The sequence below is a fragment of the Rhinocladiella mackenziei genome (assembly GCF_000835555.1).
Source record: "Rhinocladiella mackenziei CBS 650.93 unplaced genomic scaffold supercont1.10, whole genome shotgun sequence".
Classification (NCBI taxonomy): Eukaryota; Fungi; Ascomycota; class Eurotiomycetes; order Chaetothyriales; family Herpotrichiellaceae; genus Rhinocladiella; species Rhinocladiella mackenziei.
This window is the reverse complement of record NW_013550595.1, coordinates 691,561-709,348: the sequence shown is the minus strand read 5'-3', so window position 1 is coordinate 709,348 and position 17,788 is coordinate 691,561. Positions and strand designations below refer to the sequence as shown.

At 51.0% G+C, this 17,788-nt stretch overlaps 5 protein-coding genes across 5 annotated transcripts; 2 read left to right on the top strand and 3 right to left on the bottom strand.

Annotated features, from left to right (window-relative positions):
- Positions 1-1,410: 1,410 nt before the first annotated feature.
- Positions 1,411-4,356, bottom strand: Z518_10935 (uncharacterized protein; the record flags this gene model as incomplete). The annotated part of the gene is made up of 1 exon (XM_013411444.1): positions 1,411-4,356. One exon carries the CDS (start codon positions 4,354-4,356, stop codon positions 1,411-1,413), a length of 2,946 nt encoding a protein of 981 aa, XP_013266898.1.
- A 1,356-nt stretch (positions 4,357-5,712) lies between these two features.
- Z518_10934 (uncharacterized protein) lies at positions 5,713-6,868 on the bottom strand (the record flags this gene model as incomplete). The annotated part of the gene is made up of 2 exons (XM_013411443.1): positions 5,713-6,738; positions 6,794-6,868. 2 exons carry the CDS (start codon positions 6,866-6,868, stop codon positions 5,713-5,715), a joined length of 1,101 nt encoding a protein of 366 aa, XP_013266897.1.
- Positions 6,869-10,333: 3,465 nt separating this feature from the next.
- Positions 10,334-11,665, top strand: Z518_10933 (uncharacterized protein; the record flags this gene model as incomplete). Its single annotated transcript, XM_013411442.1, has 1 exon — positions 10,334-11,665. The coding sequence occupies one exon, from the start codon at positions 10,334-10,336 to the stop codon at positions 11,663-11,665; it is 1,332 nt and encodes a 443-aa protein (XP_013266896.1).
- Positions 11,666-12,821: 1,156 nt separating this feature from the next.
- On the top strand, positions 12,822-14,516 carry Z518_10932 (uncharacterized protein; the record flags this gene model as incomplete). The annotated part of the gene is made up of 1 exon (XM_013411441.1): positions 12,822-14,516. The coding sequence occupies one exon, from the start codon at positions 12,822-12,824 to the stop codon at positions 14,514-14,516; it is 1,695 nt and encodes a 564-aa protein (XP_013266895.1).
- Positions 14,517-15,661: 1,145 nt separating this feature from the next.
- Positions 15,662-17,359, bottom strand: Z518_10931 (uncharacterized protein; the record flags this gene model as incomplete). The annotated part of the gene is made up of 2 exons (XM_013411440.1): positions 15,662-17,162; positions 17,214-17,359. 2 exons carry the CDS (start codon positions 17,357-17,359, stop codon positions 15,662-15,664), a joined length of 1,647 nt encoding a protein of 548 aa, XP_013266894.1.
- Between the last annotated feature and the right edge of the window lie 429 nt (positions 17,360-17,788).

Below are 17,788 nucleotides of genomic sequence, written 5' to 3'. Positions count from 1 at the left end.
CGTGGTTCCCCGTGGCTGCATGGAATTGCAGAACGCAACATCTCTGATTGATTGTGTAACAACGTCGACATAGCTGGAGCGTGCACATGACCTTTGGTTTGAGGATGGCCGATTACTGGCCATGGCTCAGTTGAGGGCGTGCTCGAACTTGACAGAGGCGTGTGATAGCCAACATGATTGGCCACAAGGAGCATATAGTTCGGTGATGAGGCTGTCGATAGCGAGGGCCCAGCCTAACCAGCCCGCAGAGCTAAGAAGTCGGCCGATGTTCGAAGCACTGTTGGAACGTTCTAGAGCGTCTTTCAAGACGAAAATGTAGATTGGAGTAGCAGCGCGGGTTCCTAAAAGTGCGACATCGCAGATAAGTGAACCTGTGGTTGCTAAAGAGTTCTATCTTTTGAGAACTAGTATATTGAGCAAGAGTTAAGAGGCCATTGAAGCCACTTTAGACTTCGATTAGTCAAGGAAAGAAAGCCCTTATCAACTTCGCTTCAGGTCCTCGAGTCGTTGGGTTGAGGTGTAATAGCTGTCTGGTTAGGCTGAGAGCTCATGAGCGTCGCTCTTTTTAACCAACTTGAAGCGCCTCTCTTTCGCTAGACACAAGGAGACAAGGAGACAAGGAGACTCACCCGAACTGCCGAAATTGATGATGGCTACTCTGTTCGATTTTCTTGGAGAAAGAGTCTATCGTCTTGATGGATGAGCATGAAAGTTCAAGTAAGACTTTTTAGCCTATGGAATGACCCTGGGGCGCTTTGCACGTGTCCCGGTGTACATACCCGGGACGTCCCTTCTCAGGTGGTTATGTACGAGCCGCGCGATACCGCCCATAGATAGACCATGTCATTCAGTATCATGGAGATACCAATACTGCCCAGCTTCAAGGGAGATTCCTGCTTTTGGGGCTTGAATGATATTTTCCGAATTGGGATTAAAATTGCATATCATGTGCGATCACTATGACTAGTCCCTGCAAACACCCTATCAACGATACATATTGGTATCTCAAAAGATTCCGATAGCCATGTTCGCTCCACCCGCCGCAGAAACAATAATATATAGTATAAGTTTGATCAAGACTATAGTGAGATAGATATTAGTGACCGATAGACACGAAAGAGACACAACAGCAATTCATCTCGTCGTTGACACATGCAAACAACGCTCAAACCATTTTTGAATTCGTGACGCTTGCGATGATCGGACCGGATTCAATCCAAACGGAAACATTCAACAAGAACTGAGAGAGAGTAAGACATGTTGAAAATGCCCTACCCTCTGCAGCACCTTGGCGTTTGCCTAACTTCGTGAGAGGGGTGGAGTAGTCACACAACGTCTTTTTCTGTGGCATGTTGATGGGTTTCAGCATATCAGATCGAGCGATCAAAAGTATGTTCGGCCCCAATCTTGTCACTCATCTGCTTCTTCCATGACCGATCGATCCCGAATACTGCTTGTTCGATCCGGAATCGCATGATAGGGAATGCTGAACGCTGAAGTGCTGCTAGCCTCACTTCGTTGACTTGACTGGCGTCGAAGAACACGAGTACTGCTACTGGACTGATGCGAATGATGAGAACCATGCTGTGGAGGGCTAGCTTGGGGCTCCGTCGAGTCTGCCACTGGCTTCACCGATTGTTTGGGTGACGATACGGGTATGGGGAAGCTGGAAAGAGAGATTTCGCCCGGGCTGGGTGGAACTGGCGATTGGTGCTGGAGGCGATGACCGTTGAGGTGAAGGGGAGGTGGAAGTGGTAGGGGTTGTCGAGGACCATCCTCTTCGTTGACGATGGACGGGCCAGGGCCGTTGAGCTCTGCTTCCGCCCTCTGTTTGCCCTTGTTCAACTCTTTGCCTGGCCGAGCCTTAGCAGATGCCAGCTCGATCTCACGGACTGCCTGAGATTTGTCATAGCTTGGTGCGGTCGTAAGTGAATGGTACGACGTATTTGGCCTAGCATCCTCGATCGGTTTGTCAGCCTCGGCCTTCAACTCTGCTGGAATGGGTGAGGTGTGTCTGACCTGGGCAAAGATAGACGACGGAGCGACGGGCTTTCCGTCACTAAAGGAGAACGTGTGTTTCGAGGTTCCAGTTTTAGACGACCGCACAACCGGTGCGGGTGGAGGTTGCATGAGGAAATTCTCATTCAAGCTTTGTTGGAGTCGAATCAATGCCGCACGAGCATCCGCTTGCTTTTGAGCGAATTCTGCTTCGTCAAAGGTCGATTTATAGAGGGATGGTTCTGGCAGGCTTTGACGCCTTGGGGGTGTTCCGACATTGTGCGGGTCAAAACTTGCTGATCGATTTTCCGTCACAGGTATCCCGGGGTGTCTGGGTTTCCCGTTGACGGTTGGCTCTGGGTCCTCGGGCACGCTCGTGAGTGTGGATTTGGTGGGTGTTCTTGCGAAATCTCGCGTGCTCACCCCAAATGCTCGACTTGGGTCGACGAAATCAATGGAATGTAGATTTTCAGGTGCCATATGTATATAAGCTTGGACGGACGGCGGCGCTCCAGAGGAACTGGACAGCTCCGATTCCAGGGGCAATGATTCCGGTGCTTGAGCCACAGTACGATCAATTTCAACAGGTTTCGTTCCCTCCGTCATGGTGGTATTTCCGTTGGTGATCGGTTTTTCCGAGTCGAAGGCAGTCTCTTGCCGGACTGGAAACTGCGGCTCTTTGGTTTCGTTTTGAAAAGATTCTTTGTTGCCCTGGCCATTTTGTAACACCGATTGTTGACTTTCCAGTGTCTGCGCGTCGTTGTTTTGCTTATCTTGGCTTGCATCTGAAAGTTGCGCTTCCGCTTCTACACCGCCGGCCATAGTAGATACAACAGGCGTTTCCAATACTACACTTTCCCGAGGCGTCAAGGAAGCGATCGTGCTGATCGGTGAGAAGGTGCTTGTTGATTGAAGAGCTTTTGCCGAGGCTGCTGACACCGCCAGTTCTGAAACGGGGTCTTCCTCAGGGAGCAGAGGGGTTGTTCTTGGCTTTGGTGGAGCTGGCCGGACGTTTCTTTCCTCGATTGTTTCTATTGTTGGCCCGGGTACAGCAGCAAGCGGATACGTGCGCATTGTATCGAATTTTGCATGTTCTAGGATCGGTGAGGAGCTGTTGTTCGATTCTGGAGTTCCCTCAGAAAAAACGTCGGAATCATTTCCGGTCAAGTCCATGATTGTGCGATGAGGGAGATTGATCGAGCGCTTTACCGAAGATGTGCTGCTAAGGTTTGAGGGTGAGTGCATGGGATAGCTGGCTCTCTGTGAACCATCGGACTGGTCTATCGGCTGCGCCGTGCGTGGAGGCTGGTCGACCGATCGACTCTGCGTCATTTCCGTCGCTGAGAGCTGATAGTTGCGAAGTGCCTTAGTCGGGATGGTTTCGTCAACGCGATCATCGGTGGTCTGTCTGCCTGGGTGTTTGAGACGTGGAGTAGGAGAACTCTGGGGCCCAATAACTTCCGGGGTGTTGTTTGTCATTTGTATATAATTTGGAGGCATCTGCATTGAGCCGACTCCCTCAATCCCATGCCGCGAAGATGGCAGTTCGTGGATCTGTGATTGGGACTCCAACGATTTCTCACTTTGGTGACGAAAATGTGAGCTAGTTGAGCCCTGCATCAGTGAACTTGTCCACGCAGCTTGATCTGCGGAATTCGGAGGTATTTGGGAATGGTTGCTCCTTCGACTTGAGATATCCCGTGCTCTTGTGGTCATTTGGTTGGCATCAAAGACGCCTTGAGCGACCGAGGGGGACGATTCGTGGCTGCTGGGCAAACTCGGATAGGCATTCCGAGTGGCCACCTCTTCCTGGAATTTCGACGAGGGAATATAAGCTTGCTGTGTCCCTTCGAGTGCCACTCTGGCCAGATCCAAGTTACGCTCCGCGACATCCTCATTGTACCCAGGCTTCGGGTTCCCCGGACTAGAGTTGGAGAGTGAAAAAATGTCGACATATCGAGGGGTCTTCGGTCGCATGTAGGTTTTAGTGGACTCTTGCTCCGCTTTGACCACGGCGTCGGCAGCGCGATTGACGGCATTCATCAGACTGCCACTTCCAGAAGTCCCCGGCCGCGAGACCATTGTCGACGGTCGTGAGACGCCGACAAGCATTGGCTGCACCTTGCTGCTCGAGACAGGCCTCACAGAGCTGTCTGCAGTCGAAGTTGGGCTGAACTGGCTGGTTCCCTGGTCGGTGGAAGTGGTGCGCGCATGTTTCGATCGTGGACTGTAGTTGGAAGACAGACCGGTTTGATCGGTGCTTTGACTCATCCTCAGACTGCTCACTCCAGAATCTGGCATGCCATCACGGCCCTTGCTCTTCCGGCGAGTCCACAGCTTCCTCAGACCGGTCTCCATGTCGCTATCAGAATGTCATTTCCTAATTGGCCGCGGCAATGGTGTCTCCAGCTCGTATGCAATTCATAACAAAATCACAAGCATCTTCCAGCACGCATGACAAACATAGACCTCGCGAGAAGTCAGGGAGAGAATCAAGACCGAGTCGGAAAGTCTACCGAGGCGCATAACCAAAGAGTAGAAGAGGGCGGTGCGGAGGGGCTCTTTGATCGCAAGGTGGGAGCTTAAGGCTGAATTGCCGAGCACTGAGGGACAGCGGACCGGTATGTACGCATATGGGAAACTGGATTACCAGTGATCTGGAGGAGAAAAGTTCAGCATTGTTTCTCCACAATACAGGAGAAGGATATAAGGGTGAAAACGGCGTGGAAGAAAAGAGAGAGAGAGAGAGAGAGAGAAGGAGGCTGGTGACTGAGATGGAGTCGATGAGAGAGCTGTGTTCTGATAGCTTGGACATGGGGCAGGCCACCATGTGGACATTGATATGGGATGCGATGGAATCGTGGATCATAACCCGTGGCGGATGACAATGACAGACCTGGCCTTGGGCCTGGGCCTTACGATTGGGAGAATTAGGCGGCACAAAGTGGAAGCAATGAGATGTGCCGCGCTGCAGAGTGCGTTGCATTGCTGCCGCTGCTGCAGGTTCATTGATCTTCCACTTCTGACTGGTGATTAGCTCGTCAAACCGCGGCCTCTCTAGCCTCTCAGATGCTGCAAGTCCGCTCCGACCTTTTTTCATCTGCTTGTGGTCATGTTTGAGAGATGGCTGGGTGTCCCGCGGCCGAAGTCGACAACTGCTTGCCACCCCATTTCAAGGTTTTGGGAACTTTCCGGGCCGCAGTCTGGGAGCAGGCCTCCAGATAGCCAGATGCCCCTAATTGGTGATCGGGGATTAAGCAAAACCTGGGAAAAGGTTGATCACAGATGCGAACCCCTAATACAGTAAGGAAATATCCGTCTGTAGTGGGTTTGAATTGTCCGAGCAGACAGGGGAGCCTGGTCACGTACGATGGAAAGCATGAAGCTCACATACCCCACTACTTGAACAAATCGACCAGTCATAGCGCTCCAAGGTGTATTTTGTCCTTCTGTCAAATACGCAATCTCTCTTAAGACAAAGCAATGGCAATATTTTCAGTGATAATGGCGGGTAACTAGCTGAGTGTCTCGATGTCCCCTGCAGAAAAATAGAACTGCACCATGCACAACACTGGGTTTGGCAGGCCGTCTTGCGATGGCAATTGACGGCAACGGAGTGACCAGGATAGCAATCGGCAACACTCGCGATATAACGCGTGAAATTGATCTACGAGCTTCTTCTACGTGCCCCCTTTTCTTTGGACTATCTCACCTTCAATTACGAGGTCCAAAAGCCTTGTCGTAATCCGTCAAGGTGAATCGATATCGAATCTTGTTGTCCTTCACTCGAGTTACCGCTTCTTTGCATCCTGCTTCTGAGATGGGGACGGTCTCCACCATCGGGAAAAGTTTCTTCTCGGCCGCCAGCTTCAACATGGCCAAACATTCAGGTCTGCTCCCGATGTGACTCGCACCGATGGAGCTGCCATTGCTCATAAACGCCTGGGCTTTTATAGGTGGCAACGCCTCGTCCGGTAGACCGACTTGGTGGAATGTGGCGTTGACTTTACACAACGAAAGGTATTCAGAAACGTCAAACGTGTGGGTCATGTCGGCAGTGTTGAGGACGAAATCAAATGCAAATTCATAATTCTTGGACCACCCTTGTTCGTTGTTTGTCACAAACTCTTTCGCACCCAGCCTCAGAGCGTCATCCTTCTTGCGCGGCGAGTGAGAAATCACCGTCACCTCTGCACCGAGCGCATTGGCCCAGATGACGGCAAAATGTCCCAACCCACCCAAGCCAACGACGGCCACCTTCTTTCCTGGCCCAATTCCTGCTCGTACCAGAGGAGACCAGACAGTTAAACCGGCGCACAGCATCGGCGCAGCGAGGGGGGAGGGAATCTCGTCGGGAATAGGGAAGGTGAAGTATTCGTGGGCCCGAATGTGAGAAGCATATCCACCTTGGCTGATTGTCTCATCTGGATCGGCTTCTTTCGGATAGGGGGCTCCGTATGTGTCGACTTGGTGTGGGCAATAATTCTCGTTGTCGCTCTTGCATTGAGGGCATTTGAGACAAGCCCAGATCTGAGCACCCACACCCACGCGATCTCCCACTTTTACTGTCTTGACGCCAGAGCCAACCTTCACGGCGTGACCAACAACCTCATGGCCAACACAGAGGGGTAGAGGAGCTTCACCCCAACCACCATTGATCTTGTGTACGTCTGACCCGCAGACACCACAGCACTCGATCTTGATATCAACATCATGATCTCCGAACTGCTTGGGTTTGAACTGCGCAGATTTGGTCAGTGTTGTCAAGGAAAGCTTGATGAGAGCAGAAGCTTACCGATCTCTTCTTGAATTCAGTCCATTTGCTTTGATCCTCGATCATGAACCCTTCGAAGCTATCTGGGTATCCCATAATTGCCAGCTGCCCTTTGTTGTTTGGCGAGAATTTTTCTGACTGGGTAATCTATCTATGGAAGCGTGATCTAGCGCGAAAAATGTGTGAGCGAGGTATGGGAAAAAAGAGGAAAGAATTTTTGGACTTGGGAAAATTTGACCAGCATTTATCCAGACACAAATGACACGCGGGGCAAGCGAGCGACGGCTGCAACCACAGCCAACACCGACATTTGTGGGGGGGGTTGATCTGAATAGGCTATGATCTCAAGCATGACGATCGTACGGTGATACCTGTCAGAAAATGAATAATTTGGGACCGAGTACATCACAAACGTTGCTATCGTGACGTATCAAAAGCCGGCTGAGCGAAGCTTTAAGGAGACACGGACCGGCGAAATGGTACGAAAACCACTTAACATCACGGTCAGCTCCGGGCACATCCAGGTCACTTTGCCGCGAACACCGCACCCTGAGCCGGAGTTTGAGTTCAAATGCGAAAGGAGGATCTATTGCACCGTCCCAAGGAGATAGAGTTCGGTAAGTACACTGACGAATAGCATCTCCTCACTCTGGATTTACGATTTGTTGAACTCGTGAAGTTTCTAGGAATAGGATTTGCAGGGAAGCAAATTCTTCCTATCAACCTCTATCATGCATCGGACATTCTTACCGAACGAGGGGGTGGAGATGGCCCCGTTCTGAGGTCGCTCACACTTCGCCCGCGGCTTCTTACTCTCCAGGAACGCCATATAGAGCAACATCTACATCGTAAGATGCCCGAGCCTTTTCAGACAGGGTAGCATACATGCATTATTCACGGATGGATCTCCGACGAAGCACATGGCTCGAAATTTACCTTCGGACCATTCAGTTATCGAAGCGCTTTTTGGTCAAGTCTCCCCACTGGGCGCGCACGCAATGAACTCCTTGATTGGTTCAATTGTGTAAGTGAAGGTGTGACATGACGATGATTCATGTTGTCAACGCAATCTGACATGGAACAATTCGTTATTCATATCCATACAAAGACAAAACCACGAGCAACTTGGGATGGAAGCTATCCTTTCCCAGGGATTCAAAGCCCGCCGCATATATATATATGTGAAACGGTCAACCTCGAGCTCGCCATGAGCAGTATCTATGTCCGGAGACACTCTTTTATACTCATCATCATGAATGACCTCTTATATTTCTTCGACGGATTAGTTAGTCCTCGGTCACCTGACCAGCAGGCATTATAAGTGAAACAAAGCGCCTTCCAACATGGCCCCTACTCGTCGAGATCATCCTCAGCATAATTGATGGCCCCTCCTTTTCGCGCTTCGTTTGCTTGCTATCCGTGTCGGTGCCTCTCACTTGGCCTCTGGAGTTGGAGGAGCGACCATTTTCTTCCGTGTCAGTGAGATCAGGCATACCCCGATCACCGCCATCCCGATCTTCATTCTCGTCAAATTCAGAGGCTTGGTCGCTAGTGCTACCGTGGGTGTCGAAGCAAATCTCCCACTCTTTTTCCCTCGCGTGCTGCCTGCGCGAGGGACATGGACTAGTTTCTTCGATCTCGATGCCTCGTAAACGCTCTTTGGCTTGTCAACTCGGTATTTCCATTTGCATTCCCTTGCCGAGCTGTTTGCAACGCTGACGTTTCTGCCGTATCAGAGTGGCGCGCTAAGCGGTCGACATAGACTTCCCTAGATCTCGTTGTGTGACTTCCATTTCTTCGGACACCGCCACTCTTTCACGCCGGGCGGCCAGTAAACCCGGCCTCCTTGCCCACCCACGGCGACCTCGGAGTCAGGAATAACCGGGGGTGATTAGGCTTCAGCCTCAACCTCTCTTCCTCCCTGTCACCGTTTCCTTGTGTCTTCTTGGCCTTCTTCGACAGTTTCCAAGGCCTATCCTCATCATTTCGAACATATGGGATGAATGTGTCTGAACGTTATCAAAAACTGCACCAGTTCAAAGACAGCCTGTTAACTGCTTTTGGTCTCGATCATCAGCTCCATGTCCTGTGGGCCTAGCGGGAGCGTTCCGACTCGTAGATGGGGTTTCCTTCTCTGGCGTGCCGTGATTGCGGAGGCCATGGCTCGGAGGAGTGCATGATTCCCTTCGTATGCCCTCAGAGTTTGTCCGCGTCGATCACGATGTTGTGGTGATGGTGGTCAAGAACGAACGGGATATTGAGCTCTTTGCACACTGGGAGAAGGCCGCGCACACCATATAGACATTGTCGTTTTCCAGTATCAGCCGATCTTTAATCCCCTGTGGTAATTTGGCATAATTCTCCTTGAACCGGGCAATGGCGGCCGCTTTGTAGCTAAAACACTGCCCATCTGCAAGATCATCAGGGCTTGCTCTCTAGCCACGTCGGCGGGCTGGTTTTTATCTGGCCGATCCTTGGTCGGGAGCTCAGTCTGTGTCAGGTCTTTGAGCGGATGGCGGTGCTCGAGGATTCATGCGGTGCCGCATGTTCGTGATGAGAAAGCGGGTGTTTAGAGGCGGTGATCGGGACAGGGCTTCCTTGATTTCTCCTGGATTGGCCTCCTCTTTCCCATCGGCTTCGGAGTCTGCTCTATCCATTCCTTCGTCATTCTTTTATGGCTCGTCCTCAGCTCTTTCGTTTGTTTCAGGTATTTCGTCTACTGTAGAAGGGACAGACTGTATTGCTCGCCTCGAACTCGTCCGCCGACCGGGAGTTAGGGTATTATGACTGAGGCGACGGTGGTAATGTCTCTTAGTAGGATAGATGGTGTTGGCACAATGGTACCAGCACTGGGAATGGAAGACTTGCGTTTCGCCATGACGTTCAAGGGGAGCGAGGATCCCTCGAGGCAATTTGTAGTAGTAGATGAAGGTATTGAACACCACACATGTGATTTTGCAAAGAGAACAACCCCCCTAGGCTCCCGGTACTCAGCTGGGGCATGCACGATGTCGTGGACTTTTCTAGCTTCAATTACGCAGTCGATGGTCCATTTTGCTTCCATCGACGCGTCGTAGCGCAGGGCATTATGATTGGACAGTAGAGCCACCAGCTCTTCTCTCCTCCAAGTCCCCCTCCCTATCATAATCACAAGGTCCTGCTTCCCTGCGGCTGCAACTGGGGCCTCTCGCACTAATGGCTTGCCCTTCACACCATGATTTGCTCAATTCTATGCGGGAGAAAAGCTGTCGCGCAGCTGTCCCATGGTTAATCATACCCTCGGCTGTCAAACAACCGTACATCTCATGCAACTCCTCTTCACTCTAGAATATCACAAAGCGTTAGCGAACAGGTCAGCACCACCTTTGTCCTCTCCTCACCAGTCTTTGCTTTTATGCTCAGATAAGAACTCCGAAGTACCTGTCCGGTTTCTAAGACACAGCTTGACTCCTGAGCATGCGATGCTCTAGAAAGCCCGGGGGGTCCACCTGAGCCCTCCCAGTGATCCGAAATCCCTCCCCAAACATCTCCTCTGTCTGGACTTCACAAGCCTGATCAATAATGCCAGTCTTGAAGCGGGTCCGAAGAAAGCTTTCTCGTACCAAGTCGATGCCTGGAGACGGGAATCAATCTGAACCACAGCCATGGCCAAGCAACGCCTTGTCCTTGACGCCATCTGACGAGCAGCTTGTTTCGAAACTAGCCTTTACCCCGGAAACTGAAATCATCGAACGCACACCTGATCAGCAATCTCCCTCCATTCGAACACGTCGATCTGAAAGAACCGTCTTCAACAATGTCGATTCGGGTATTCTCTCGTTGCCCACAGAGCTCCTAGTCTTTCTTCAGCAGTACTTGGCCCCCAGCAGCGAAGTCGCTCTGCGCCACAGCTGCTCGAGGTTTTTTCACCTCTACCGGACAGCTTCTTTCCTGTTAGCTGGGAAAGAGTTGTTTGACTTCCTTTGCATGACCGAACGCGATCAGGATCCCACGGAACTGGACAGACTGGTGTGCGGCAAGTGTCAGGAATTGCACATTCGGTCTACCTTTCCTTCATCTGAGGTCAATCAGGAACCCACCTCTCGAGACTGCCGACAAATCTGGCTCTGTGCGCATCGTTATCTAGGATACCAGAAGACGATACGGACCATCAAAGCGGGTGTGGAGTCTCCTTTCCGAGTTGAAACCCTCGACCCCTGTTCCCGATGCAGAATTTCGATCCGCAACAGATCAGTGGCGGATCGCCCGGAAAAGGGCACATCAGCTATTGATTTGGAAAACCCCAAATCGGAATCATTGCTGATCTCCAAAATTGCTCTCCTCCAGGCCCCTTCTCCGCTGTATAACACTAGGACAAGTGGTGGCAGTGGCATGTACAAAGAAGTTTTTCAGGTCAAGGATGTTTCAGCTGCCCTTCAAGCAATCGATTTTCAACTCTGCTCTCACCTCAAGTTAGGCGATCCCTACATTCTGAGCAAATTCTGCCGAGCATGTATCAATACTCAGCGTCTTCCTTCAGGAGTAAAGGGGCCGCCTTGCATCAACGAATCAAAACGGGAGTTTGGTGAAACAAGGTCGGGTGCAAAGTGTAAAGGTACCTGCTATACTCGAGGTTGTAAAACACAATTCATGTTTCAAGCTCGTGAGAGTCTTTCACCCGACATCTCTGGGAGACGACAAGTGTGGTTGATCATTGTAGCCTATCGTTGGCTTGGTCCACTCTTAACCGCTGGAAGAGATTCAACATGGAGCGATCACGCGGTCGACCACAAAGAACGAAAAGAAATGCGTGGAAAATGGGCGGAATGGGAAAGGGCAAATCGGACAGGACGACCATGCATGCCGAATTGGAGCATCTGCCTTCTTCATCCGGAAGATTCGAACCTACGCTGATATCAAACGGGGAAGACGCCAGTGTCAACCACGAGCATTGTGGCGTTATGTTGTGCGGCCAACCGTCAAGCTTCTCTCGGAACAGCTTTGTTGATGCCCCATGCGTGTCACTTCTGGATTCTTTTGAGGGGGGAGATCAACATTGCCATTGCCTGACGTATGATCACGATGACAAAGATATTTCGGATCTGCAGCCAAAAGCGTGAATGAATTTCATAACATCCCACCATCGTTTCAGTCCCACAGCGACCGCGGGTGTGACCTAACAAATATTTCCAGTCACCAAGTGGAGGTTTACAAGAATGGCCAATGCATTGACTCAGACAATCTCCTCGAGTTGGCTGGGAGAGCCTGTCCACCACGGATTGCGATGCTCCTTCTCAGGCGAGCAGGTTGGAAAAAAAGGTCTCGTTCTCGAGATGAGGCATCAAGTCACAAAACAGAATGCGAGGACTAATCATTTCCTTTGAGAACCAGACTGACAGATCTAGATGACGAAAACCTTGTTTGCCCCAAGCCTCATGAACGAAGACGAAGTAAGCCTTTGGTGGCTGAGATTAACGAGATCGTCACCTGGGCAAACAGCGCTTCGGGGGAAACTTAGGCATCCTTAGCTTGAGCTCGGAGGAAAAGCAACGCCTAAGAATGGGCCGGCGACGGGCTCGCTGGAGATCAAAGGTAAACAATTCTCCGGGTGGATAATGACGCCACCCTCGCCCGGACCGTTCTCTGGCCCTCAAATCCTTCATTTCAACGCCTTCCACACCTCTCAGCCGTGTATCCAGACCAACGGATGAACGAGCTTGATTCACGAACATCCCGCCGCGCAAAAGAATCGAACTGGGCGGGGCATGGCTCATGGTAGGTTGTCGTGACGGTTGTTGCTGTCGATTGAGGTAGAAAAGAAGCCACCATGTTCCGACTCTGGCCATCAGTTTTTCCTTGCTGAGCTTCACAAAGTTTTGTCTTGAGCCAGGACAAGTCAAGTTTGTACTTGGTTGTTCTTGTCTCCTCCTCTGTCTATTCCACATATTCGCTGCGCAATAAACCAATCAGACCGATTCCGGCTGTTTTACTGCATTCTACATTACAGAAACTCCCCCCCTTCCTCCGTCCGAGCTTCCTCCACCTTCATTCTCCCTAATCCGAGCACACCATGGCTCGACTGCCACACAATTCCTTTGTCATTTTGTCGACACTGTCACGCCTTCTCATCTGCACTCAAGCCCATATGCAAATGAGTTGGCCCTATCCCTTAAGAAGTCCCCTTGATCCCGAAGGCCCTGATTACGAGAAAGACTATGATATGACGTTTCCTCTCTTCTCCGATGGTTCTAACTTCGCATGCAAACACTACCAGAACGACACGGATTCTTACGTTACAAAGGCTACTTATGTGGCAGGCGGAACGTACGATATGTGGCTGAATGGAACTGCAACGCACAACGGAGGCTCCTGTCAATTGTCTCTCTCATACGACAATGGGATTACCTTCAAAGTCATCAAATCAATGATTGGCGGATGCCCTTTGGTCAACACCTACAATTTCACGGTTCCCAGTTTCGCTCCAGCCTCGGATGCGGCTCTCCTTTCCTGGTCCTGGTTCAACATCGTCGGTAATCGGGAGATGTACCAAAACTGCGCCCGAGTCCAGATCGTCAGTAGTCTGAATCAACGATACCAACAGACTCCTTACAAGCGACCGGCTTCTTCTTTGGACCAACTTCCGGACATGTTTACCTGCAACATTGGCAATGGCTGCCAGACCATCGAGGGGCAAGAAGTGGTTTTTCCTAACCCCGGTGACGATGTTATCTACGGCCAGGACGCCATTATTCCCAATCAAGGCCCAGGAATTACGATTTCAGGAGCACAGCCAACTACTAGTACAGCATTTACCACCGGAGGATCAACAGACCCGACGATTACCACTTCGGATGGAACACTGAATTCTACATTAAACGGTAGAGCGTTCTCACTTACAACCACTACTTCCACTGGAGTGTCCACTTCTATGACCACTGATCAATCTTTTACTTCTACAAGGACCGCGAGAATATTCGTCCCACTGACGACTGATGACCCCTTTAGGACGACTACGAATAAGACGATTTCCACGATGACGACGACTTCTACGGCACCACCTTTCCCTTTTTTGAACGCGACAATCACATCCAATGCCTTTGATTCTGGAACCGGACTCCCGAATACTACTGGAAACATGACCACTTTCTTTATGCCCGCTTCGACTGCCTCGTCTAGCGAGACGATGGCGACCATGGTCGAAACGACATTGACGACCACCAGCATTTCAATCCCAGACTTTCAATTTCCCACCTCAACCTTAGCCTTGACCTCGACGTCTGGACCGACTAGACTCACGGCCATCGATAGCCCTTCTTTTTCACTCCGATCCTTCCTCTCCTCCTCCTCCTCCTCCTCTACATACACCCGTTCGGCAACCAGGACACCTCGACCTTCCCTCACCACATTCATAACACGCATTCTCTCCTCTAGCTCGACGCCTTCATCCACCTCTTCTACTCCTATCCTCAACTCCGTCCCTTGTGTCTCCGGTACATTCACCTGCAACAGCGCCACAAGCTTCTCTCAATGTATCAGCACCAGTTCTACTTCCACAACATACATCTACATGGGCTCCGTGGCGGCTGGCATGCAATGCGTCAACGGTCAAATCATACGCCAGAATGCCGGTCCCTGTACCCCGTTCAGAAGTATTTTCTGTAATGGCGAACATACATTCTATACGTGCGACCAGGGCGGGTTGGTGGACATGGGACCTGTGGCGCCAGGGATGGCGTGTAGAGATGGGGAGATTGTGTTTGCTTAAGACATAAACAAGTCGAGCCCTGATCTTTCTTGTCTGGCTTGGTCATTTGTTTTGGAATTGAAGCGAAGGCAATGTGGCACGGCATGACATAGAAACAGGGGGACACTGCATCAAGGATAAAGATAGAGATCGGGATAGGGATGAGTTGTCAGCAGAAGTTGGAACGGAGCCCGAAAGGAAGGGAATACGCAGCACAAAACAACATCGAGATACCCCACAAACGGCAATAACATTGGCATCGACATCACGACAACGGCGTTTAAAAATCAAAAATGGAATCGGATATGTTTATCAGAAAATGGGGAATGGATATTATCAGCATGGGCAGGGCGGCGGAACACCAATGGAATGGAATGGAATTGAACTAAATCACTGGCCGTAGAATAATGAAACAAGTCTTGCTCCTGCTTTCAAGCTCTTGGTTTTGAACAAAAATATGCATAAGTCCGTACATCAATCCAGAAAGCATTGATCTCTGTTGTCACCTTCACAATTGCTCGGTGCGAAATGGCAAGTTGGCATCTAGTCTTGCTGCATCGTACGAGACATTCTTGGACTTATCTACATCTCCAGTCCCAGCAAAATCATTCCTACCCTCTGATGCCTGATGCCGTGTTGCCTTTGTCAATCCCCTTGCTCCAAACTTTAGTGCCAGAATATACAATTCAATCAATCATCTGGGTTTTCGCCAAGCTTTTTCTCCTTTTCTCTCCAAGCCTTCGCATTCCTCTGCTCCAAAACGGAATGGACAGGAAAAATCTTCCGTGTCTTCAAACCCTCGCCGAACAAAATGTCTTTGTGTTAAAGAGGACGCCGACTTGACCGAAGAAGTTCTCAAGCAGAACCATACACAAGTGGGTATCAACTGAAGCATAGAAGAGTAAGCAGAATTGCCAACAAAGAATTCAATGCCGGTACCGGGAAAACCGCATGCAATGACCTGACCGTGTCGATGATGTGATGTCGACGTCGAATCCCGGAGACCAAGGTTGAAAGTCCTTTTTTTGGATCTAAAAGGTTGTGCTTTGTGATATTACTGGTATTATCAAGTATTGTATTTTCATCGGTGCGTGGCCATCGTTCCGAAACGCCCGTGCTAACTGCATGTCGTCATAAACTCAGCATGATTGAATATGGCCGGTCCTTCAGGTTGGAGGTGGGCCGCCTGAGCCGCCTTCCGTAGATGCGTCACCTTCTACCGTCTTCTTCCATGCCTCGGGCAGACAGACGCAGACAAGAGGGAATGCTTTGATCTCTCCTGACGGCGTAGGGGACTCGTCACGGGCTGCAGAACCATTGGAAACGCCACTGTCTCGCTGCACTTTATGCTTGCCGTCATAGTCTTCCGCACGGTCATTAATCCGGACTCCCGTCGCCCAACCATCATCCCAAATGCCAACGACTTTCAGCATGTCGCCTCTTTCGAGTTCAAATTCATCGCCCGCACGAGGTTGATATGCCCAGAGGACTGAAACTTTGTCCCCAGGATGAATGTCATCATTCGAGTAGTAATCTTTGAAGAATGGCAGTTGCTCGGACTGTCCACTGGCCACTCCTTCTGGGGACGAGAAATCTCCGGGTGAGCTACCATTTTGGGAGTCACTGCCTGGTGATCCACCGTGTTTGGCGGCGGCGGCGGCGGCGGCACCCACGCCCATAGCTTTGTCCCGGGACTCGGGACTGTCTCCATACGGATCCGTGTGAGACGTGTAATTTCGAGGTCCAATTCCAGGCGGACCAGTCAGTCCTGGTTGGTCGTCTTGCAGAGCGGACATGCGAGCAACGCGGCCACCAGGCAAGACTTCGTAACCTGGTTGCGACATGGGTTGGTTGTACGCTGAAGAAGCTACGCCCTTCCTCTGTGGCGATGGTTGATTGAGGAGGCTGCCAGCTTTGCTGTCATGGCGTCTGCGGCGAAGACATACCACGCCGAGGACGATCAGGGCTAGGAGAAGGATGAATCCAACCACCGAACCAACGACAATTCCTGCAATCTGGCCACCGTCGAGACCATTGCCTCCCCCAGAGCTGGCGGCACCTGTAGCTGTTCCCGTAGGCGACGAGGTCGGGCTTGTTGTAGAGGAGAAGAGGTTTGAAATGGTGGAGAAGACTGGAAGAGTGACGCCCTGGCAACGACCGGTTGAGTTAGAAGTCACGCAGCATGAGTCGGTGCCGTTCTCGGTGCTTGCTCGACAGAAATTGCAGAGGCCCATCAAGTTGCTTCCGAAGCCACAGTCGGCGGGTTCATTTGATTCTCCCGTGATGCAGCTTCCGCTAATCGAATTGGCCGGTAGAGCGCAATTGGTAAAGTCGGCTCGAAGTTGGTCCGCATAGTCGCTATTTCGTCCCTGGCATAGGTCGCTTGAGACAATCTGCTCTTCGCTGAGAGCGAGATCCGCACATGAATCGGCGCAGAGAGGTTCGGAATCGGCCGCAGACAATCCACACAACTCCCGGGAATTTTGGACGATGCCATTGCAAATGAAGCTCAGGGTGTATCGGGCATAATAGGTCGAGGTGTTGCCCAAGTTGACGTTGTCACAGCCGAATATGTTGATGTATTTGGACTGTACATATTGTTGAGATACATACTGGCTGAGTTGGGTGTCAAAGTCTTCGGTGGAGGAAACATAGGCAAGAAAGGGACTTCGTGAATTAGTCACCGCGTTCGTCGAGTCATGGCAAGCAAGCACTTACTATAAGTCGACCACAGATTGGTCTGTGGAAATGGAGGAAGCGTTGAACGCTGGACATGTCGTGGATCCCGCCAGTGATATGCAGCTTTGCGCAAGGACACGGGGAGCTATGAGGGCCAGTGCGCCCAGGGACAGGAATTTGGTCATGCTCGACAAAAAGCAGGTCGTCTCTTCTTCTCTTGCTCGTTGGGTGATATGTGCCGGTCAACTGTGGTTCCCCAATCCAAATATCCAAGAAGCAGTCAACTCTTCCAAGCTCATGCTGGACTCATGATCCTCCAGCCCCTGTCTGTTGTCGCGATCAATCCAGCTGCCAACGCGACGACAGGTAGCTAGCGGGTCTGGAAGGGAGGATTCTGAGTCGACGAGCTTTGACAGTCTCCGACGATCTGGGTCCGGGTCAGAGCGCGAAAAGGGAGCTTGGACGGGTGAGTTGGAGAAGTTTGTATAATAATAAGTCGCGGATGACGCAGAAGTGAAGGACAAGCAAACGAGTGACTGTTGGTCAGAAGACGGACACGAGCTCCGGGTAGAAAGACCAAGGAGCGAATTGGCTGAAGAAACAACGCAAGGTTG